General features: G+C 41.1%; 1 protein-coding gene across 1 annotated transcript in view; it reads right to left on the bottom strand.

Annotated features, from left to right (window-relative positions):
* TRPM5 (transient receptor potential cation channel subfamily M member 5) overlaps positions 1–13855 on the bottom strand; it is a 44074-nt gene extending 30219 nt beyond the window's left edge. The window contains exons 1-7 of the mRNA XM_086748725.1: positions 13739–13855; positions 12555–12735; positions 10078–10244; positions 6545–6725; positions 4042–4106; positions 1503–1694; positions 103–205 (exon numbers count right to left, since the gene is read on the bottom strand). Of these exons, the coding sequence (XP_086604851.1) occupies positions 103–205; positions 1503–1694; positions 4042–4106; positions 6545–6725; positions 10078–10244; positions 12555–12735; positions 13739–13855 (1006 nt within the window). The remainder of the gene's footprint in view (positions 1–102; positions 206–1502; positions 1695–4041; positions 4107–6544; positions 6726–10077; positions 10245–12554; positions 12736–13738) is intronic.
* Positions 13856–24000: the final 10145 nt, after the last annotated feature.

The following is a 24000-nucleotide window of genomic DNA, read 5'->3' as shown; positions in this document are numbered from 1 at the left end:
CCAGCAGCCAACTGAACTTGCTCTGGAAAAGAATGAAATACTTTTATGTCATAGAAGTTAAATAGGACAAGTATGACTCTCTGCTGTGTTTGTTGCTCTTACCTTTTACTAAAGCTTTTAAAATGACTGTGTCTAGTTCTTCTGAACCGTCTTGCTCAAAGTTGTGCAGAGTTAGAAGATGTTGGTGTGAAATAATCTTCTGAATCTATTGGGAGTTGAAACAAAAATAATTTTACTCATTGTCCTATTGCTGTATATTAATGCTTAGGAGCCCAGTGGAGATCACCGGTACAGTATTTCCCAAAAACTTACATTCTAATTGTGAAGCTGAGGTTTGGCAAGAAGACAAACATTATTAGGTTCTCATATATAAATAAGTCCTAAGGCAAGGAAGGAGTTACTGTCTTTTCCAAAATCAGGATAGGAGGAACAGAACTTGGGATATCCTGAGAACCAGAGCAGTGCTTTAATTAAAAGATCCTTCCTTAACTCACATTCTTATTTGACTCACAGTTATGCTGCGGTCAGCATACCACTAGTTTTGTTTTACCTTTTCCTGCTTTGACATTTAAGTTTTGCTCTCAAAGTTGTTTATTTAAAAGCATAGTCTCTAAATCTTATTGGAGTAAAAGTTGTCAAATATTGATATATACGGTACTCTTTCCTTCTAGTTCTCTATTTATTGAGTTTTCTTTCTCACAGTGCAGCTGCACTGAGACTTTGTGAGCATCTAGCAATATTGCTTCTAGATGCCCTTCCATTCCCCTGTGCTAGTGATGTGGCAAAGTTCTTCCTATTGGAATTAACATGGGGAACTTTTAAAGCTAAGGATTATGGCAGGGACTGCAAAGAATAAGTAGTGGGTCAGGGCAAGTGGACTTGGCTTATCTCATAGGCACACAGTGCTCTTCAATCTTCACTTAAAGACAATGTCAGAGTGTTTCTTTGTTTCTTAAACACTTATGTATCATGGTTTAAGTCCAGTAAGTGTGCCTCAAGACAAAGAGTAAGGAAAATCTGTGAATCTGTTTTGTCTTTCTTTTTTAAGAACACATATAACTGACAATAGATAGGATAATTTCTAAACACCCTTCATTCTTTTTAATTTATTCATGCTTATCCACAATTAGGTTTCCATTTAACAGCTGTGGATTGTGAATTAAGTCTCTTTTGTCACAGCTGCATGAGCTCCACAGCTGTGGAGTATAAATAATGCTTGGTGTCCTCCAGAAGGACTGTGAGGTTCCTGGGTGCTGGCTGTTACTTGAGGAAATAATTGAGGGAGGACAGAGCCCTAAGTGTTCAGCTGAATCACTAGGACACAGTAGTTTGTATGATCAACTGAGCACTTGATTTTAATGTTAGAGAATTATTCTTGGGAGTACCCAAAACTTCTGGGCAGCTTCTTGTCAAACCTGTACCGAATGGACTACTGAAACTAGAAATCGTAGGAGAGAGCCTTGCGAACATAATGCATGTAATTATCAAACACATGAGCTCACTGTTGTTGTCCATTGGAGAATGTCCTTCCACAAGAAGCTTTCTGCAGGGAATTTCTCCTTAAATTGCTTTTCAACAGCTTCTGGCATGATAAGCTGCGGGTCATTCATGAATGCAGCTAAGATGTCAGCTGTACCTCCAGACCCTGCTAAGATAAGCCAGGGAGCAGAATTTTCCAAACCGCTGCAAATTCTCTGTAGTTTAAAAAGTACATTTTTAGAAATCATATATGGAAAGAAAATGATACTCAAAAGAAGGCTTTCTTGCAAACTAGGAATAAATGTCTACCTAAACCAGATTCACTGTGGAGTCAGTCCAGACTCCTCTAATCTATTAGGATTTTCCTGATTCTGTAGCAGGTCCTCCATGTACAGGCCCCTGACTCTACCTCTTTTCATGACACATCTGATGAGCAGCCAAGTAACCTGATTCAGCCAAACAATGCATAAAACTTTAAAATAGTTTGTGCTTCAGCATAGTCAAGTGCAAGAGGAGCACTATACAGAAAATCTCAGCAGGCTCTTCTGGCTGCTAAACTTGGTGATACGTTCTGAAAATCAGGAATTTGCCTGTGCGAATACAACATTGGTCCACAGGAAAAAAACCTCTGAAGCATAGCAGCTACAAGAGCTAAAGGCTGATAATTCTATTACTTGTGCAATTTGAATGAGTCAGGCGAGTTGTTGAGAAAGGAAAGCAGAAGCCATGGCGTCATAATTGCAATAACTACTATTTGCTGCCAATCTATTTCTTACTCTGGGGTTACGCAAGAAACTAATGATACTCTAAGAATTTAATTATTGATTCCCTTGTTGTAGAGGGTTGGGTTTTTTTTTTTTTGTTTAGTTGTTTTTTGTTGTTGTTTTGTTTTTTTTTAACAAGTGTTGTAGTCCTTGGTGTGTATTACTCAATTTGTATTTAGGAAATTGATATTCTAAAAAAGAGCAATTAGTTATCCATTCCCAGCACATGTAAATTTAGGGCAGCTCCAGGCAGTCACCTTTGGTCCCCAAGTCACTTTGTTCTATAAAACTTTGAAAAGAGGATTTATAGGTTGTGATATGTGATTTTTTTTTTCAATACTCAAGATATAAAGAACACTGCCATATTTAGCTTCTAGAAGGAAGGCTCAAGAGGTGACACAATCCTAGTTCAAACAGCAAGGTTTCTAAATCCAGTGTATGTTTTAGTCCAGCTGACAAAGATACGACAAGATCACTACAAGAAAGACATTGAGGTGCTCGAGCATGTCCAAAGAAGGGCAACGAAGCTGGTGAAGGGTCTAGAGAGGAAGTCTTGTGAGGAGCGGCTAAAGGAACTGAGGTAGTTTGATCTGGAGAAAAGGAGGCTGAGGGGAGACCTTATCCCTTTCTACAACTACCTGAAAGGAGGTTGTAATGAGGTGGACGTCAGTCTGTTCTCCCAAGTAACAAGTGATAAGACAAGAAGAAACAGCCTCAAGCTGTACGAGGGGAGGTTTAGGTTGACTATTTGAAAAAATTTCTTCACCAAAAGGGTTATCAAGCACTGGAACAGGCTGCCCAGGGAAGTGGTTGAGACACCACCCCTGTAGGTATTTAAAAGCTGTGTAGATGTGGCACTTAGAGATGTGGTTTAGTGGTGGACTTGGCAGTGTTAGGTTTATGGTTGGGCTCGATCTTAAAGGGCTTTTCCAACCTAAATGATTCTATGAGTCTAATATACAGAGACTGGCACCTAAAACTAGAAAACATCACCAGAAATGAGTCATTATTCTGAAAGAGGTTACCAGCTTGTGTGGCACAGTCTCATCGCTTGGAACCTTTAAATTATGGTTAAATGTCTCTCTAAATGTACTGTAGATTATTCCTTTTTATCTGAGAGTATTATTTATAAAATGTCATATGGACATACGGGCTGCTAGAAAGTACAAAATAAAATACCAGTAAAAGTAAAATAGAAATCAGAGTATCTCCTAGTTAAGAGGTTGTTTAAACTGTAGAACTACTCAGGAAAAAAATCAAAACTGATCCTTTGCTGAAGAAGATATGGGATTGTTAGCAAACAAATCTTCAGTCTTCTATCCTACAATGTGTTTTTGCTCAGTGGAACTAGGACACTGGTTTTAAATGGCATATCTAACAAACCTGGTCTTGTACCTCCTCTGAGCTCTATGACAGAGACAGTTGTCTCACTGTTGCTGGACAGCACTGATTAATGTTTTTTTGTGTGTGTGTGATCTTGAGTAATAGCACAGTATTTCAATTTTGCTAGATTTGGAGCTGGCTTCTGTGTTTGTTTTGGTTTTGGATTCCTTCTTCCCGCTGTATGAGCTGGCAGTGGAAGCTTTAATGATCAGCTGGTGCCCATTCAAAAGGAAGTATTTCTCCCCAACAAATACTGGCAAATCTAATATTAACAGAATTCAATTCTTAATTGTGCTTAGATATGAATCTTGACCTTATGTAAAGTGCCAATAGATGTTTGTCATCTAGCCAAATTTTCCATAAATTGCGTAGCACCAGTTAATTTATTTTTCTAAAGTTGCAAACAGCTTCTTACCTCAAGTGTGCCTGGTCCTCCATTTACCAGTAAGCAAAGCACAGGGATTTCAATGCTACCCGTTCCTGCAAAATAGAGGGTTTAATTTTTAAAAAGTTAACAGCTTTCACAAAACTATTGCGTTTCTGCTGACCCCTTGAAAATATTTCTCCTGTTATGTAGGTTTGGTACCTACCAGAACGTAAGCCTGCAGAATGCAGGCAATTGCAGAAGCAAGTGGCAAAGGAAGATAACAACGCTGTGACCTAGCAGATAGGGTCCTAGTCTAAGATTCAGGATGAAGGCCCCTTTGCCTCGCACGTCCTGCATGATTCCTGGCAAGCAGTCCAGTCTGTTCTCACCTCAGTACACCTCCGCTGCAAAATACGGATATTGGCGCTTCTGTATGTCATAGCACTGTTGACTTATTTATTTACTGCTGAGTGATCAGATAGTGGAGTAATGGAGCTGCATTACAGTGAAAGACAATATTGTTAGGTTTTCACAGAGGCAGCTACCATTATTTGTATTAAGATACGGTTAGATGTGAAAAACTGTCGGTTTGTCCCAGGTGTTATGCATGTATTTAGCGTGTGCAGGAAGGTGTAGTGGAATCCAGGAGAAAAGCCTGATAAAAGGAGAATTTAAGAATACCAAGAGGCTGACTGTGTAGACCAGATAGGGTGAGATGAGTCAGATGTGAGTTGATAGGAACCATATGCTCTTTGTTACTCTGCTTAAACAACTTAAAATTTAATTCAGCACAGTCTAATGTGGTGATTGTTAATAACATAAGATTATACATTTAAAATAAATGCTAATTAAATATTTAACTTATGTCATGGCAGTAGGGGAAGAAATGATGCAGGCATCCCTGCTCTTAGCCATCCTCCCACAGGGGCCCACTTATTTCTAGATTATTTGTACCGTAAATGCTGAACTCTGTAATCCAAAAGTAACTATAGATTGGCCTAAAAGAGCTCCATCAAAACAGTAGCATCATGAGATGAGCACTTCTTTGAGTTGGAAAAGAAAAGGCATTTGGTTCAAACAACTTGTAATGTTTCCCTGTGTAGGTCTCCCAGAGCAGTGTACAGATAACCACTTACTGCTTGTTGGCCCTGTTGTGGGATGACTGCAGAGACAAGGTAGAACTGTAGCCAGGACATGACTGGCAAGTAACTTCATTTGTTTTAGTGAATGGCATAGCACTCCATCACCACTATACGGTGATGTTCTAGTTTGAAGAGTGACCTCTGTGACTACAGGTTCCTCATGAAGTTTTTATGACTTCAAATATTCTTCATTTCCCATAGATTTAGATAAAATTTGGCTGGAGGAGAGGCGGAGAGGGGGAATTCTGACTTTATGCTGGGAAGGTGGAAAGTCCTTAATTGCAAAGAATATTCAGCATATTAAAAATTTCCTCCAAATGACTTCTAGGTAATTTTTTAAATAGGGACATTCTGCATGACCTTTAATAAAGTGTTTTACTTCAGTAATATCACATAGCTTTGTGCAGCTTGAATATAAATGAGTTTAAATGAACAACATTGGTTTTGTTTATAGAAGATATCACTGAATTCAGTATGTTCCAGTGACATATTTGTCAAATGAATCAGCATTTTTTTTTTTTGGCAGAGAATTGTTCCACTGAGACTTGTTCAATCAGATTTGGTTTGTAAGCAGAAAGAGGCTACTTTCTAACTCTCAGCACTGCAACCTCAGCCTACCGTTGCAATCCACCTTTGGTCTTTCCTATCTGAGTCACCAGATAAGCATCCTTCAGATGTGTTCATGCTCTCAGGTACATCTGTGCAACCATGCTATGGGCTATGTAATTGAATATTCCATTGACGCATGCAAGTGCGAATAAGTGAGCTCTCCCTTCTGTTTCAGCTGTGCTAGCGCTGCAGGTATTACAGAAACAAAGGAAAGGTAAAAGTAGTTGTATTACCACTGAATTCTTTCCACAAATAGCAGTAGGAGGCCTGGCCAATACTCAGTTCTCATTATAAACAAAGGTTACATAGATTTAGATGGCCATTAGATGCTATGTTGTTTACCTGGGATAAGATTTTTATCCTGAAACAAATATGGCTTAAAATATTTCAGAAGGCTTTGGAACAAGTCTTTTCTTCCAAGTATGAGAGAAATTCAAGACCCTGTGTGCAAGAGGGGATAAATATGCAACAATGACCATCCATCTCTTAGAGCCACTGGTGAAGGCACTTAAAGCTGGATTTATTTTCCATTTGTTGTGTTTTAAGGCAATCTGAGCTATGCTTTGAAGATCAGCCGTGAGCTATGTTTAAGAGATGTGATAAAAGTCAGGATTTTTGGTTCAAAGAGCAGGTTTCTCAACTTCAGAAATCACCTTAGTTCTGCCTCACATAATGACAAATGTGTTTACTTGATTTTGCCTGTGTAGATGATTGTTCAATTTGAGAATTGGACTTGCCTTTGATAAGTTCAGGGACCCACAAGTATCACTGTAATATCAGTATTATTCAAATCTACTTACCACCATACCCAGTTCGCTGTTCTGAAATATGCTTTTCCAAGGTGAGACGTAGCTTAGTGGTTCCATCTGGTTCATCTGGTGTTATGGGATCCACCAAAATAAAATGGGAATGGTTGTGGTCCAGGGAATACAGTGGGCCTTGGATATTATCATCTGATTCATAGTGTACAAGACTTTCATTCTAGAGAGAGGAGGAGAGATGTCAGCATTCTTTACAAAACACAGTCCATGTTTTTTTTGTGCTTCACCTCCATTTTTGTGTTGTCTGCGCCATGACATAGCACACCACCTTTGAGACATTTGAATAGACTCCTTGGAAAGGGTAGAGAAGGAGAATGTGTTCCTTCTGAAAGGAACACATTCCTGCCAGATTTGACAGAACTGAAAGCTGAAATCCCTGGAGTTCCCCTCTTGGGGTCTACCAAATAGGATTACATCAGTCATCACCTTTGGAATGCAGACACTCATTCAGAGGTTTTGGAAATGTTTATTGGACAAATGGAAAGGGGCCATGAGACCCAATAACTGTGGATGGAGCTGTAATGTCTTGGAGGGCTGAAGTCTGAGCTAGTTTAAACAGGGACAAACCAATTCATTTCAGTAGTATTTTGTCCATGCTTAACCCAGTAGATAAGTTAGCCTGCTATATGTCCATGTCAATTTAAATGCTGCATTTATGCAGACAGGGTTATATGAGGTCTAATGGTTATTTCTCAATTTAGAAATTGCATTCTGAAAGAGTGACAGGCAGACTTTAGAAAGTGCAATCTTATTATCTTTTACTTTGGGTGAGGGATGTTATATCTTGAATTATTTATTAGTGGATTTTTGCATAAAATCACTATCTGGGTAAAACAGAACCCCTGTCTTTTGCTCTAAGGATTGCGCTACATATTGCCTTCCATACACACACTTTTTCAAGCTCCTCTTACTTCCTTAATAAATCTTCCTTTCTCAGTGTTGCACATCCACTTTGATATTATCATTCCTAGCTGCAAGCCAGCCCGTAAATGCCTGATTATTCTTCTTTTTCATCTTCATAATCACTGTCCTGTTGCAAGCAAGCCAGATTAAAGCAATTTTTTAAAATCTGCATTTCCTTCTATCGTGCTTCTTTTCCAGCTCCTGCAGCCTTTCAGCTGATGAATAACACACAGACTGTCAGCCTGGCTGTTGTACCTGTGTATTGCATTTTTCTCCCGTTAATTTTGTGGACTCAGACAGGTGGTAAAGCCTTTCTAGACATAGCAGTGTGACCATGCAAGTAACTAAGTTGTCATTAAGGTACAGCAGAGAGATTTTGTGTTCTGGTTTTTAAGACACAGGTCTTTCGTAATCTTGGCTTTTGGCAGTGTCTGCTAAGAAGAGCAGGTGCCCAGCTGAATCTTGGGGGAAGTTCAACCTAGGGGTTATCCAGACTCTTCTCCACAGCCAAGGCTAAGGCTGATGCTGCAAAGGCAGTGAAAATACCACCAGGAGCTCATAGCAGCCCTACTAATGCATTAAAACATTGAGAAACCTGGAGGGCAAACTCCTTCATGCTGCGGGTAGCACATGCTGCATAGCACACTCGTAAGTGGCTTTCTGAAATGAAGTGGCATACAGTCAAACTGGGGAAGAGAAATCTCCTTCAAAGCAAGGTGAAAAAGGCTATAATCAGGCATGTTCCTATGGCTTATTTCCTTGTCAGCCGCTCTGGGAAGAGTAGGAACATCAGAGGCCATTCCAGGAAAAAAAGCAGCAAATTTGCATGTTCTCTACGAACAGCAAGTGCCACAAGTTTCTTTTACTTCCTTCTCTCTGCTTCTCATTTGTTGGGGAAAGCTTCTTGACACAATTAAGTTGCCTTGAAATTTTGTTTTGACAGAGGGCGTGCCTATATTCTGCTGCCATGTAACATTAAGCCTACGCGCCAAAGATCTGGCCTTTGATTAGGACCCGGAGGCACAACAACCAGTTGAAAAAGGCCTTCGGGGATTTTCCTGTTTATTCTCTGGAAATGTGGAAGTGATCTTTCAATGATGTCTAAGCATACCATTAACACAGAAGAGATGGGAGGGATCCACTGGTTTCAGGGCTTGTTTTTCTCCTTGCTAGTGTGGATTGTTAGCTCTATTTTATACAAGCTGCATGTGTTGGTGCCAAGTATAAAGAGAACTGGGCTTAGACAAACACCCCTGTCTATAGTTCCTTTGTCTTAAAGTTACTGACTAAAATCCAGAACTTCTTTGGATAGAAGCAATGCCAGAAGTCATAGGGTCAGGAATGCTCCACACGAAATATTCCTTGACAAAGAATTTGGGCTTTAGTTAAGGGGGAGAAAATCTAATGCAATAAAAAGACCAGTGCACTTGTTTTGTAGCTGCTGGCTGGGAAAGATCCAGATGCATTTTGGTCACTTAGACTGGGAGGAAGGCGAAATAGTTTGCACTTGCCAGAACAACTTTCCTGAACAAAATTCACAAACAATGAACAGAATTCTTTCCTCTGAGGTCCTTCTGGGCCAGATCAGCCACGCAAATAGGTTAAATTCTTCCAGCTAAAGAGTCCCACCTGGTAGAGCACACAGGTAGCAGTTCTCGGCAAAAAAGGATGGAAAAAGGAGAAGCTCTATGACAATAAGTTGCTGATACGGTCTGGCAGTCTCTCAGCTGCTAGCTGGTATTGCTAGCCCATCTGAGAGAAGAACGAGATGTGAGTTCAAAGGGCTGTGTTTGTCATTTGTTTCTTAGCTTCTGCAGGGAAGTAAAATAGCAGAGAGGAGCTGTCATTCATTGTCACTACACACCTACTTTATTGTATAATATTCTGCTTAGGACAGATACTATATCCCGTGACAAGAAGGTCATGCCATAATATTTTTTCTTCACCTCCAGGTCAATCCAGCATCAACTTGTCTTGACATTTTCAGCAACTGTTTTTATAGTGAGGATTTTTTGTTTTCCCTCCCCATCAACTTCAATTGCTTTGACCTGAATTGTGCTATCCCTAGAGCTCTGAATAACTAGACAAAATCCTGCATGGCTAGCGTTTTGGGCTTGGTGCGCTGATAAGTTTTTGTATATTAGACACCAATTCAATGACTACTTTAGAAAACTTGGTCTTGAAATATATATGACTTGTGTTCCATACTAAAAAATATATACTTTTTACAGTATTTACGAAATAGCTTGGAGTAAGTGCCTCTGCAGTAAGTGGACAAGGGAAAAAAAAAATTAAATATAACTTACGATAACATAACTTTTTCCCTGACGTTCATCTTTACTCTGGTCGCTGAGCTAATGTCTAATGCTGTCACCTGCTGGATATTTGCAGAATTGCTGCCGAGTACACTGTGTGCGCAGGGCATGCAATCGTTAGGGTCGAACAATTCTTCCTGGTCTTTATTTCTGCTTTTCTCCAAAACACACTTTAAACCCCACTTGTGTTTTTAAGTTAGAACAATGTTGTTCCATCTATTACTTCCAAGTTTTGTAAAGGTGCAGCTTATTTCTGAACGATGCTGTCTTATGAGTAGAATAAGCGAAAAGTACCTTTGTGTTGTCCAGAATTTTTCTGTGCTGAATTTTTGCAAGTGAAGTTATTCCAATGGCAATCACTCTTACTCTGGACGAAGTACTAGCCAGTACATGATCTCGGACTGCTTGCACTAAGTGTCTTGTTATTCCCACACGTAAAGCACTGGTAAAAATCCAGGCACCTGAAATTATGTTTTTAAAAATAGTTAGATAATTTCTTTATAATTGAACATGTTTATCAAGTAACATTACTTGCAGTACTGGATTTAAGGTTTTTTCAGATAGATAAACTGTAGACAGGTCTTGATGGACTGTAATTTTTAGAATTAAAATACATTTGAAGTATGTAATAAGGAAAACAAGAAGAAATTACATGCCTAAGCTAACGTGCTTCACATATCATGTGATGCAATGTTGCCATCTTTACTCTGATGTCAATACGCCCCTCAAGAATGCTGCGTCCAGTCTAGAATCACTTACTGTTTACATATGAGCAGAAACATCACTATAGCAAGCAGGACTGGTTGTTGCACGAGAAAGAGCAAAGGGACGGGGTGGAGGATGTTGTTGGCTTGAACTGAGGACTAAACAGTCCCATGCAATCCCTTGGTAGCAAAGCAGCTTGGGCATAACCTGCTTTATCTGATGTTCTCTTTCTCTTCTTCTTGTGCATGCTGGAGAGTGAATTCTTCAGGAGAGTAGGATTTACAGCAGTGTTGTTATGGTGACAAAGAATTTGGAGAACCCTAGGTGAACAGCTAACCAAACTTTTTCAAATATGTAACTTAAAGGAACCGGAGATCTTCATGCTGTTCAGTCTTAAGTATGGAAGGGAGCTGGAGACAGAGAATATCTGTGTGGTATTTGGCTGTTTCAGATGTTTAACATTTTTGTCAGTGACATGGACAGTGGGATTGACAATGCGCATTAGGAGCCCAGAAAGCCAACCTCTTCCTGGGCTGCACCAAAAGAAGTGTGGCCAGCAGATCCAGGGTGGTGATTCTGCCCCTCTGCTCTGCTCTGGTGAGAGGCCACCTGGAGTACTGCATCCAGCTCTGGAGCCCGCAACATAAGAAGGACAGGGATCTGTTGGAGTGAGTCCAGAGGAGGGCCATGAAGATGATCAGAGGGCTGAGGCTGAGAGAGTTGGGGCTGTTCAGCCTGGAGAAGAGAAGGCTCTGGGGAGACCTTACAGCAGCCTTCCAGTACCTAAAGGGGGCCTGCAAGAAAACTAGGGAGGGACTTTTGACAAGGGCATGTAGTGATAGGACAAGGAGTAATGGCTTTAAACTAAAAGGGGGTAGATTTAGATTAGACATAAGTCAATACATAAAGGGAGCTCATAGGAAAGATGAGGAGAAACTCTACCACAACCTGTTGTGACAGGGTGAGGGGTAATGGTTTTAAAATAGAGGGAAGCAGATTCAGACTGGAGATAAAGAAAAAATTTTTTACACTGAGGGTGGTGAAGCACGGGAACAGGTTGCCCAGAGAGGTGGTGGATGCCCCATCCCTGGAAACATTCAAGGTCAGGTTGGACGGGGCTCTGAGCAACCTGATCTGGTTAGAGACATCCCTGCTTCTTGCAGGGGTGTTGGACTAGATGACCTTTAAACATCCCTTCCAAGCCAAACCATTCTATGATTCATTACAAGAAGCAAAACTATTACAGTCTTGTCTGAACCTGTGAAGCTAAACCCAAGAGCTTGCTTTGAAATGCTTACAGATATTTTCACTTTGTTTTGCAGGTATTTTTGTAAAGCTACAGGGGGGAAAAAAGCTATCTTAAATGAAATCCACTTCCATGTGTGTTCCCAGACATTGATTTATTTGGTTTTGTTTCTAAATGCTTTCACTGCTCCTGTCATTCGTATGAACAGCCAGGGAGAAAGTGAGCTGACTTATTTTCTGCTATATGTTAGACATTTTTATTATACTTTACTGAAGTCTTTTTGTTCAAACTTGAGTCTAATCATAGACTGTTTTACTAACAAAGTCTCTTCAACTCTTAGATTTGAAGAAAACAATCTTAAAAAAAATAAAAACTATTGTAACATGATATTGACTGGTAGCTAAAAAGTGAGAATCAAGAAAACAAGAATTCTTATTTTTGACCTAAATTCACTCTTGTGGAAGACAAGTTGTCATGCTCTTTTAAGAATTATTTTGCTATGGTACCGAAGAGAGACCATGTATTTTGTCCCATCTCATGGTGTCATCTTTCTAGTGTCATCTCTGAGGGAATAACCTCAGGTAATTTTACAGTTCAGGAATGGTTGCCTAGAGTAATTTTGTTTGAAATAACATATTTTTGCTATTTCTAATAGAATAACTTCCATTTTAAAAACTTTAAATACAGGTTGTAGGTTGCATTCAGCAAAGCCTTGAACTTCCCAAAATAACCATGTGAGCAGGCCTGTTGATATTAAAAGATCACTGGATGCTTGGTGCGTAGGAATATAAATTCCTTCTTTAAAGTCTAAAGGACTAACCTGTGCTTTGAGCTGCCTTTATAAGTCCTTTTTTTAAGGTGTCCCGTAGCCAAGGCTTCATCTGGAAGTTTTCTTCTTCCCCTACTAAAGAGACAACCAAATTGGGAGCAGGTAGCTTCCATTTATTGAGCATAACTTCGAATATAATTCCAGGATGAATGGTACACGGCACCTTAATAAACTTCAGCAAACAAACAAAAAAAACACTGAGTAACAATGGGACAGTAGGATACAGCAGAGATATTGTTCATGGTGAATGCAGAGGGAAATTTATCACCAACTTGGTTATCTAAGAAAAATTTGTTTGAGCAAGACCTGACAGAGAATTAAATTCCAGGATGAATTTAGCAGGCTTCTGTATAACTGTCATCTCACTAATTGGGTCAATTCCATGGGTTAATTCTGTGTTGCAAACTGACATATCGTTCTCTCCTTTAACGTTGCTATTCCTCTTGAACTGCCTTCAGTTCCATGGCAGTCTAGCAAAGCCAAAAAATTCTTAGACGTTTCTTTTTTCGGCACTAGCTGAAATATTTACCTGATTTCATGTCTGTTTTTCAAGAACATGTTACATGAATCTATTTCTTCTTCCTGTTCTGTAAATATTTTGGCTTTGTGCTTAAGACTTTATGATGAAACAAAATCTCAAGGCAGATTTCTGATCCTAGGAATTCCTTCTGCTCTAGCATTAATGTATGCAAGGGACTCATGAGGAGGTGGGTCTGTCCATGTACATCCTTCTCTGCATATTAGCAGAACAGAGAGGCAGAGCTTTAAGAGGGTCTTGAAACAGCTCAAAACTTGTTGAAAATGTTGAAATCCACAGTGATTAATTTTTAGCAGAAAGAGGTTAAAACAGGGAAATGATGCAAAGTGAAGGAAACTGGGCACATGATTGGGGTTTTTTTTGTTTTGTTTTTTTACTTTTTTCAAAAAGGAAAAAGTGATCAACTGTACTTGTAGCATGTTAGTGCAAGTCAAGTGATTGATTCCTGTATATTAGTAGGCCTTATTTTAAATCACATTCATGTTCAGGAAGGTACAGTCTCTACTTTGAGTGCGATGTGGTGCCTTGCACTGTGGCGCATTGACCCTCACTATTAGAGTCCCTACATTTAGTGCTAAGAAGTAACAGCTGAACAACAGCAATAGTGTTAAAGGCTTAAAACTCCTCAGTGCTGTACCTTTCCACGTTTCTTCCCAGAAGCTGTGAAGTCTATTTCTCCTATACAGTATGGCAGTTCTCTTTTGAAAGCTTCCTCTTTGTCACCGCTGCAGAGCTTAGTTTCTGCTTCCTCCATTGAACTTGTATGGTGATCACCAGTAGACCAAGGTTTTCACTGAGATGACAGAAAACTGGAAAATGAGAAGCTGTTTAAACTGGGCAGGCCACCAAATCCAGTAGTTTACATCTAGCTAAGTTTTTAGTCAAATATTTTCCTCTTTTACTATTATGCTTATAAGGTTCAGCTAAAATTGGAGGTGTTTGTACCAAATGTTGAATGTTCTCTACAGGAGGAGGCAGATTCCACACCAAAGCTATGTAACTTAAGTTCTATAAAGGCACAAAGGAGTAAGGCTCTCTTGACTCTCACTTAACAGACAGAAAGCTGAGTTGCAAGGTGCAAGATCCTGCAATCTGTTCAAAGTCACGTGGGGTGTCTCAGAGCCCAAAGGTGACCCTAATTCTGCAAGAGAGAAAGAGAAGCCTCAGCCACAAACTATTGCAAGCAAGAGCAGAGCTGTGTTGGTGAGTGTCTGAGTCATGGTTTCTTGATGTCATTATGCATCATGCTACTATGACTTACATTATCCAACATGAACACGAAATTACTAAGTGATGACATTGTATTTGTCTGAAGATACTTTAGGAGAGGTTTACTCTCTGTTTGCTGTAGGAATAGGCTATTTATTCATAAGCCAAAGTATCTAAGGCCAGGCTGTACTTGCCAAGAACATACAGTTAAAAAAGGCAGGGGTTTTTCTCTGTACCTGGCTACAGGAACGACGGCAAGTAATGTGTCCTAGAGCAAAGGTCATGTAACAAGAGTTGTTCTTCTGCATTACATGAGACACTGAAAAGGTCCGCTTGCTTTTCCTACGTTCCAGTTTGACTGAACTGATACAATCGATTTGAAAAATACAGATTTCAACTTGTATGCCTTATTTTGCTTCTTTTCAAAACTAAAGGAATGAAATAGGTCTCCTCCCTCTGCCTTCATCTGCATATTCAAGTACATATTCAGTCCTTTAAAAAAATCCTTGTGATAGTAAGCCAGCAGTGGCAATCCCTGCATAAATATTTGCTGTGGACTTAAAAGTGGGTGGAACTAGGAAGTCTCTTGCGGGCCTATGAGGATAGTCCAGTAGAGGGAGCAAGCCCTCCAGCTGTTCCCTTGGGCTGGGCAGTCCCTTGGGAGCCTGTGTCCTGGCTGCTTCACCTCTGCTGCCTCTGTATTCTCTTATGTTTTCTGTGAAAACGTTCTTGGAGATGCCTTTTTCTCTGATCTGCCTCTGAAAAGTGGTTATGGTCCCTCTCATGATTTGTTTCCCCTACAGCTATTCCACACCTCTGTATCCACCCCCTAAACCTCTGTCAGAGATAACTGCTTTAAAGATGCTGTTCCCATTCTTCTCCCAGTCTGCATGCTAGTCACTTCTGGAGAGAATTAAGTGTTTATTCTGAACACTAGGATATCAGACTAGTCCAGTTAAGAGTCTTACCTAAAAGAACTTCATTTGGATTATCAGTAATGGCAGTGACAGCAAAGCCTACCTTTTTGTTTGAGTCCACTTATCCACTGGAGATACAGCTTTATCTCCTAAGAGCACAGAAGTATTCTGGGAAAAAAAAAATAGTTAATATGGAGTCATAATAGCACATTTTAACTACTCTAAGGTACAGAAATCACTTCCTGGAACTTACTGACAGAACCAAGGATTTGGTTAGAAAAAAAAAGTGTTCAGGACTGAATTCACAGGGTACATTTAGTCACTGTTCATCACTGTCCCAGATAGCACACAAGCAACTTGGAATAGATAGCAGTTTACAAAGTAACCTGATGGTTAATTTGGCCTCATACATAGGCCCCAAATGGTTAATTTTAAGTCTAGTTCTAGATCCTGGCTTGCCAAATTTGATCATGTGGTTATCTGTGAGTTCTCTTTTGGAAGAAAGGCACTGAGCTGCTGAGATTTATAAGGAACATTCTTCCATTTGGATATCTAATTTTTTTTTTCCAGAAAAAGAACATTATTTGATTTTCCAGTTTAGGAATTCTGGTTCTCAATGGTAGTGAACAACAGTGAAGGAGACAAAAGTAGATAAGATGCAGAAACAGAAGCTTTATTCACAAGCTTTTTATAAGATTGGGAAGTGAGGAAGGCAACTGGTAACCAACACTGCACAGGGCATTACTTTTTTTTTCTTTTTTTTCTTATTAATCAAGCAGTCTCTGAACCATGACATTAGAGACTGAGAGCTGGGGAAATATTACTTGGTCTTTCCATCCCGTTCTTACACAACTTCTTCAGCATCCCTGCAGGCTGCTGTCTGATACAGAGCTAAATGGAATTTGTTATGATCCTCTACAGCTGTTCTTGTGTTCATATTCCAAGCCAGGAAGTCTTCCAGCATCAAGAGCAGAAAAGTGGTACTAACAGAATGGTAAAACAAGTCCAAAAAGTAAGCAAGATTCTGAATGGTATCCATGCCAGAATATAGTGTGGCCCTATATGGAGCTGAGAATCTACACTAGACGCGATCCTGGATTATTATGGAGTGGCATTTCCTAAGTTCCTGCATGCAGCTTTTACAGACAAAGCCAATGACCAATGCCAAGTAGCTTGCTTTTTTGTTTGTTTTGATGCTTTGATAGTTTTTCATGCTTTATATTCTACCTGTTGTTTGACTTCCAAGGAATAAATACTGTGACTTTCAGTATGGTTGTGGTAATGTGCAGGTGCAAATGTTCTACATCAGTGCAACGTTCCACCCAATGTGCTAATGGAGAAGGGAAATGTTGCTTTGGTATTCAAAGGGGTGGGGAAGAAGATTTTAAAGGCTGCTCTATAGGTACTATACAAGTGGAAAAAACCAAAACCAGGAGTTCCTTATATTATGAATTTTCCAAAATCACCAGAAAAACAACCTGCTGCATAAGATTTACTGATGTGATTCTTAAGCACAAAGGCTGACCACATTAAATATTTCCTTACCTTCCTTTATAGCTGTCCCAACTACTGCAGTGTAACCCCTCATTGTTACCAGGCAGAGTTGCAGAACACTGCATGGATCTGTACAAGTACTGCACATCGCCTTACGACCACTTTGCCCTGCAGTGAAGCTTCACTACATACTGATCAGTCAGCACACAGACTGCATTATGTCCCTAGTACTTGAATAAATATTCAGAAGAGGATATAATCAGCTCTGTCATTTCCTCCTGGATTGTTAAGGCTTCTGTTTGTGAAAAGCATGTGGACATCTCACCCAATGTCCTCTAACAAGTAAAGTAAGCATGTTTTAACAAACGATATAATATAATTACTTTTTTTTTGAGTGCCTTTCTCCTGAGTTTAATTCGGTCTTGTTCTGCTTGGTTCCAGCTTTCACGTAGGTCTCTAGTGGTTTCAGGGGCTATTGCTTTGAGACTTTGGGCTGTACTAGATTGCAAGCGTGTCAGGTCACAGCAATTGGGTCAAATCTTTGTGGTCAAAGTCATGCCATTCCACTGCTGTCAGCTTAACTACGGTCAGCTTGCATCACTGTAACATCACGGAGCATTGTTTAATTGCAAGAGTCTGCAATAGGTTCATGCCATGGGAGAGAACAGGCAGATAGCCAGAGAGAGGAGCATGGTCTAAGCACTTTTTGGATGAGAGGAAAGGTAGGGAGGAAAGCAAAAAAGAGGCAAAGACTACAAACACAGCTGGATGAGAAACCAATGGGGGGTGACCAGTATTTTGTAATTTTCTCCCTTTCCATATACTATTATCTGTTGAACTTTTTAGAAAATTCCAAAGTTGCCAAGCCACTGGCTATCGTATTTGAGAAGTCGTGGCAGTCTGGTGAGGTCCCTGATGACTGGAAGAGAGGGAACATAACCCCAATTTTTAAAAAGGGGAATAAGGAAGACCCAGGTAACTACAGGCCGGTCAGCCTCACCTCTGTGCCTGGCAAGATCATAGAGCAGATTCTCCTGGAAACCATGCTAAGGCACATGGAGAGCAAGGAGGTGGTTGGTGACAGCCAACATGGCTTCACCAAGGGAAGACTGTGCCTGACCAATTTGGTGGCCTTCTATGACGGGGTGACGGCATCGGTGGACAAGGGACGAGCAACTGACATCATCTACCTTGACTTGTGCAAAGCTTTTGACACTGTCCCGCATGACATCCTTCTCTCTAAACTAGAGAGACATGGGTTTGATGGACGGACCACTCGGTGGATAAGGAGTTGGCTGGATGGCCGCACTCAGAGAGTGGTGGTCAAGGGCTCAATGTCCATGTGGAGACCGGTCACGAGTGGCGTCCCTCAGGGGTCCGTGCTGGGCCCGGCCCTGTTCAACATCTTTGTTGGCGACATGGACAGTGGGATAGAGTGCACCCTCAGCAAGTTCGCCGACGACACCAAGTTGTGTGGTGCCGTCGACACGCTGGAAGGGAGGGATGCCATCCAGAGGGACCTTGACAGGCTGGAGAGATGGGCCCGTGCCAACCTCATGAAGTTCACCCAGGCCAAGTGCAAGGTCCTGCACCTGGGTCATGGCAATCCCAGGCACAAATACAGGCTGGGCGGGGAATGGATTGAGAGCAGCCCTGAGGAGAAGGACTTGGGAGTGCTGGTGGATGAGAAGCTCAACATGAGCCGGCAATGCGCCCTTGCGGCCCAGAAGGCCAACCGCATCCTGGGCTGCATCAAGAGAAGCGTAGCCAGCAGGTCAAGGGAGGTGATTCTACCCCTCTACTCTGCCCTGGTGAGACCCCACCTGGAGTACTGTGTCCAGTTCTGGAGCCCCCAACACAAGAAGGACATGGACCTGTTGGAGAGGGTCCAGAGGAGGGCCACGAAGATGATAAAAGGGCTGGAGCACCTCTCTTATGAGGACAGGCTGAGAGAGTTGGGGCTGTTCAGCCTGCAGAAGAGGAGGCTCCGGGGCAACCTGATAGCGGTCTTCCAGTACCTCAAGGGGGCCTCCAAGAAAGATGGGGAAAGGCTGTTTAGTAGGGCCTGTTGTGATAGGACGAGAGGTAATGGTTTTAAAATAGAGGGGGGTAGATTTAGATTAGAAATTAGGAAAAAATTTTTTACGATGCGAGTTATAGAACACTGGAACAGGTTGCCCAGAAAGGTGGTGGAGGCCCCATCCCTGGAAACGTTCAAGGCCAGGCTGGATGAGGCTCTGAGCAACCTGATCTAGTCAGGGATGTCCCTGCTCCTTGCAGGGGGTTGGACTAGATGACCTTTGAAGGTCCCTTCCAACCCTAACCATTCTATGATTCTATGATTTTTAATCCCAATATTTAAACTTTTTTTTCCCCTCCATTATCTGTGAGAATGCCATTGTATTAAATTTGATTAAAAGATTACTTGAAGGCAAGCAATCAGAAATACCTAAGGGGTGGTGGGGGAGAAAAAGCCACAAAAATCTTGCCTGCCCCAATGTGTGCATTCATATTTTAAATTTTGTGTACATATGTACGTCGAGCAGTCTTACTATAGTTCTGGTTCAGACTTAAGTACAGATTTTTCTATCTAGGCTGCTGCTACATATTTAAGTTTGTAGGTCAAATTCTGTCCTAGATGTTCCCATTAACTATAAATACAAACATCTATGGAAAGAATGTACCTTTAATGATTACCAGATTTGAAATATAACCTAGAAAACTATTTCTAACTAGCAAAGCAAGTTAAGACAATTATGAGGAAAAGACAATTGCCAATTCCACCTACATCTGGAAATGTGAGTCAATGTCATTTACATTAAGGATGGCCTGATTAAATCATTCCAGGTGTCAGCCAGTCTCATGAATCATTATTTCTTTAACCTTGTAAATGGGAGCTGTTAGAATTGTACCATTGTACAACCAATGCTTGTGATGCTGAAGTTTGACAGACCTAATGCTGTTTAGTCCTTCATTTTGGATGGTCCTAACTTCTTATTTAGGCATTCTAGACTTTCCGGATGTAGGAAATTGGCAGGGAGGTATAACTTCAGGGGGACAGTTTGATGTCTGTAGGGAAACTCTACAAAGGGGTTCCCTGCAGGGATTCTTTCTTGAAAGATTTGTCCAGAAATTGTAGTGAGATCAGAACCACAGAGAAATGTTTTAACACCTACGTTCATCCCTTTCTGGACTGTTCTCCCTCCTGCCTCTGCTTCTTCACCCCTCCTCTGCCATGCCTTCTCTCCCCAGCCTCCTTTTCCCCTACAACTTCTCTCACCATTTCCCCCAGCTTTCCACAGGCTCTTTCCAGCTATTGTCACTGCCACTTAGCCCACTGGGAATGCACAGCTCTTCTTCCTTGCGTGGTAACAAATGACAGATGGTTCACATCCAGATGTCCCCTTCACCCTTCCTTTAGATTTCAACCAGGGTTAGGCTGTGTCCATGGAAGGAAGAGAAAGGTCAAATCCGAGCCTTTCAAACATGTCTTGTGAAAATGGGCCCAGTCAAGGGATGGCTTGACCTCAATTGTTGTCTTCAAGGGTAACAGTTCGATTAAGAGAGTAGGCGTATGGTAGTCATTAGCTTTCAGAACTTAGCGGTAGTAAGAATTCTCCTTCATACCAGTACGCTGATCAGCAGGCTGCGACACACCCTGACTTTTAATCCCCATCAGATTCCTCCACCCACTCAAGGAGTACACTGAATATGTAGGTGAAAAGATTAAATATAGCAGTACAGAGGGCCCAGTACTGCTGACGTTAAATCGGTCACAAAGCACCTTCCTTGGCTTCAGTGGCAGACAGAGCAGATACAGTGGTTTGTAAACTTTAAAGGAAGCTTTCGTGTGGAGCAAAAGTAAACTACACCAATTACTGTGCCCGTACTGGTGCAGGGTGAGCTGGCAATCCTAACAAAAAGTGAGCCTTCAGCATTGGTCAGTAAAGCAGAGGGCTCACAGGATGCTGTGTAAGTAAGGGGGAAACGGCAACGGAGACAAATAAAATGAAATTTGCTTGAGCAGGAACAGTCAGCTTGTAACACACGTAATGGGGTGCCATTGGCTGAATTGCAGCCCTGTCAGAAAGAATCCAAGGGTTACAGGCAGAGCAAACGTAAGTGAGCAATGCTATGCTCTTCTTGCAAGAGAGAAACGCTGTATAGTACGGTGTAAACAGGGCAGCCTGTGTGAAGTCATTCAGCTGTTCATCAGAACAGCTTTAGTTGCAATCTTGTGTTTGGGTTTGGGTGTCAGGTTTCAAGGGAATTAGAGACCAGCTGGAGAAGGTTTGAGCAGAACCAACAACAAAAACAGACAGAGACTTTGCGCTAAAAGAGAAGGAAAGCTTGAGCAAATTAGAATTGTGTAACCAAAAGCTGAGACGACTGCAGGAAGGGAAGAGGAGAATGCAGAAGAATGATAGGAAAGGTGTTCTTTACAGTTGTGGCTAGGACAGCAAGTAACGGGCTCAAGGGAAGCAAGGTAGCAAGGCAGCCCAGGGATACAACGGTAACCATACTCAGAGAAATACTTGGAAAGAATGAAACCCTTATACCACTGGTTAGGGAGCAAATAAAGCAACCAGGTGACAGTCCTCAATTGTGAGGGAGTCTGTATAGTGTGACCCAAAAACCTTAACCTTAACCTGCACGTTATTGCAACCCTAAGAGCTGGATATGTGTCCACAGCTCTGATCCTCAAGGTGCACGTATGCTTATGCAACTTTACTAATGGAAATGTTCCATACTGACGATACTGCAAGTGCTCACTCAAGGAAAATTGCATCAGTAAGGTTACTGGGCCAGTGCCGGCAACAGTGTAATGGAATTACTTGCTTCCAGTAGTAGCCACGTTTTCATTCTTGTTTTGCATTAAAACATAATAAAATATGAAGAAAAAAGCAGTTGCAGGGGATCAGAATAAAGAAAACCAGAGATGTGAAAGGCAGAGCAAAGACTGCAAAATTCATATTCAATTTCAGCATGTGCTCCAAAGATGAATTGAATGGACTGGTGTGTACGTTTAAGTGTGAAGAAACAAAACCAACATTTTAATTAAGAAGTGGAGGTATAAGAAGGCATTAACTAGAATCCAGGAAGGGAAAAATATCTAAACCTGCTGAGGGAATATAAATATATGATGTGAGACAAAAAGTAGTATTGATTAGGGAAAGTAAATGCATATTTATCTGCGTGTGAGACTGATGTATGTACATCTACATGTAATTATACACATTATCTTGCATATATTTATGTTGTAGCTTTGGAAAATGTTTGTCAGGATGTTACATGACATAAATGTTGAAAATTAAATATCAGTATGAGGTGATTCTTGCTAACTGTAGAACTGTAGTCACATAGGTTAAATTTTATACGAAATCTATTTGTCCTTAGAGGGAGTGGGACCCTAGAGATATTATAATACGCATTTGTTAGAAGCTAGCCTAGCATATCTTTAATACAATGGTAAGTCCCAAACACCCCCACCCCCAAACACCACCTGCAGAAATAGGCCCTGAGCCATCACTTTGGAGCCAGGAAAATCAAGGAGCATCGCGACCTGTTCTCAAGACCATATATGGAGATTTCAAGGAGGAGTTTGACCAGCGAATTTGAGGAGGGGGCGTTTTGACGACCACCGAGACCACCAAAAGACCCTCGACTCAAAAGACTGGGCATGCGCGAGTGGGTGGGGAAATGATGTAATGGTTTCTCAGAAAATTTATGTTTATGCATATTATTTCTTGGAATTTAATGAATATGTATAATTAATGTGTATTTAACCCGTGCTGTTGATCAAATGGGTGCGCACGCTAGGTGGAGCGATCCCCCGTGTGCCCAGCGCTGCAGTAAAGAAGTGCCTGCTTCTTAACTTCTCATTGCTGTTAAGGAGTTTATTCCGGATTTCGGTAACAGTTTTGGCGACCCAGATGGGACCTTGCGAGTGAGACTGAACGAGATCGAGTGTTGATCGAACTCCAGCCGGCACCGAGGTATTCTCGGGGAGACCCATCGCTCTCGACTCACAAAGCTCCTCGCAACGTTCCCTGGAGAAAAGGGTAAGGCACTTCTTCTTTGAAATCTGTCTGGTTTGGATAGCCTGCCCGTAAGGCGCGGCGAAAGCTTCGCAGGGTTGGGGCTCAGAGGGTACCCGTTTGGTTTGGAAGCCTAGGCGTCTGCCCGTAAGTCATAAGCGAAAGCTATTGCTGGGTTGGACATTTGTGTATTTGGGACAATTGTCATTTGCATTTGTTTGGTTTTTGTATTTGGGACAATTGTCATTTGCATTTATCTGGTATTTGGCATTTAGTCTAAATTGTTTAAGAGTGAGAGTATGGGGAGTATTGGTAAGATTTGTACATAGCTTGGAAAGGGGCCCCAGGGTGTTTTAGAAGTGATTTACAAGCTGGTAATTGTTGCTTCAGTGCGTTTTTGTTTTGTTTTGGTTTGGTTTTTTTTTTAAGTCTGTATGCATGTGTTGCAGTGTACGGGACTTGAATGATATACAGTATTGCATTTGGGGTTTTAAACTTTTCTTGGTGACGGGATTGACTTTGTTTGTAGAACAGTGTTATTGTCTTTTTGGTACCAAAAACTCCTTTGTAAAATATGGGAAAACACATATCTTCTATGTCTACCTCAATGGTAGGGGAAATATTAATGAAGTCTCCACTGGGATGTGTTCTTAAACATTGGGAGGATATAAGGGGAGACCCAGTAACTAGAAAAAAAAAAAAAAAAAAAAATTGATACAATATTTTACAGTTGATGTTATCTTGTAGAAGGGAAGGAAAGTGAGATGTGGTCCCCGATGTTGATTTGTTCTTTACTTTGGGAAATCATCCCAAGTGGCAGAAAGATTGCAGATACGTCCCCAAGGATCCGATGGTTTTGGCATAAAAAAAAAAAAAAAAGGAAAAAGGTTGAAAAGATCCTGGTTTGTAGTATAGAAAGTGATGTTTAAAATGTGGAACTGAAGAGGAAAACATAGAATTCATGTGTTAAATTTCTGTGTTAAATTTCTGTATTATCTTTATGTGTTGTCTGGAAGTGTTGATGCAGGTTTAACAAATGAAACAGTAGAAAAAGGGGCCAGAACACCGAACGCCTGGTTGGGAGCTGTAGAGTGGGACAGTTGAATTATGAGGGTTTCAGTCCTATTGCAGGGAGAACTGGGAGCTGACAAGACCAGATAGAACAAGGAGCGGCTCAAGCCTTGCCCCCCTACCACTTTGACAAGCAGTAGGGGAACAAACCGGGGATGAGATCGGGGTGT

The sequence above is a fragment of the Chlamydotis macqueenii genome, chromosome 5, assembly GCF_036417535.1.
Source record: "Chlamydotis macqueenii isolate bChlMac1 chromosome 5, bChlMac1.mat, whole genome shotgun sequence".
NCBI classification, from domain to species: domain Eukaryota; kingdom Metazoa; phylum Chordata; class Aves; order Otidiformes; family Otididae; genus Chlamydotis; species Chlamydotis macqueenii.
The sequence above is the reverse complement of the archived record's forward strand: the minus strand, read 5'-3'. Positions and strand labels throughout refer to the sequence as shown.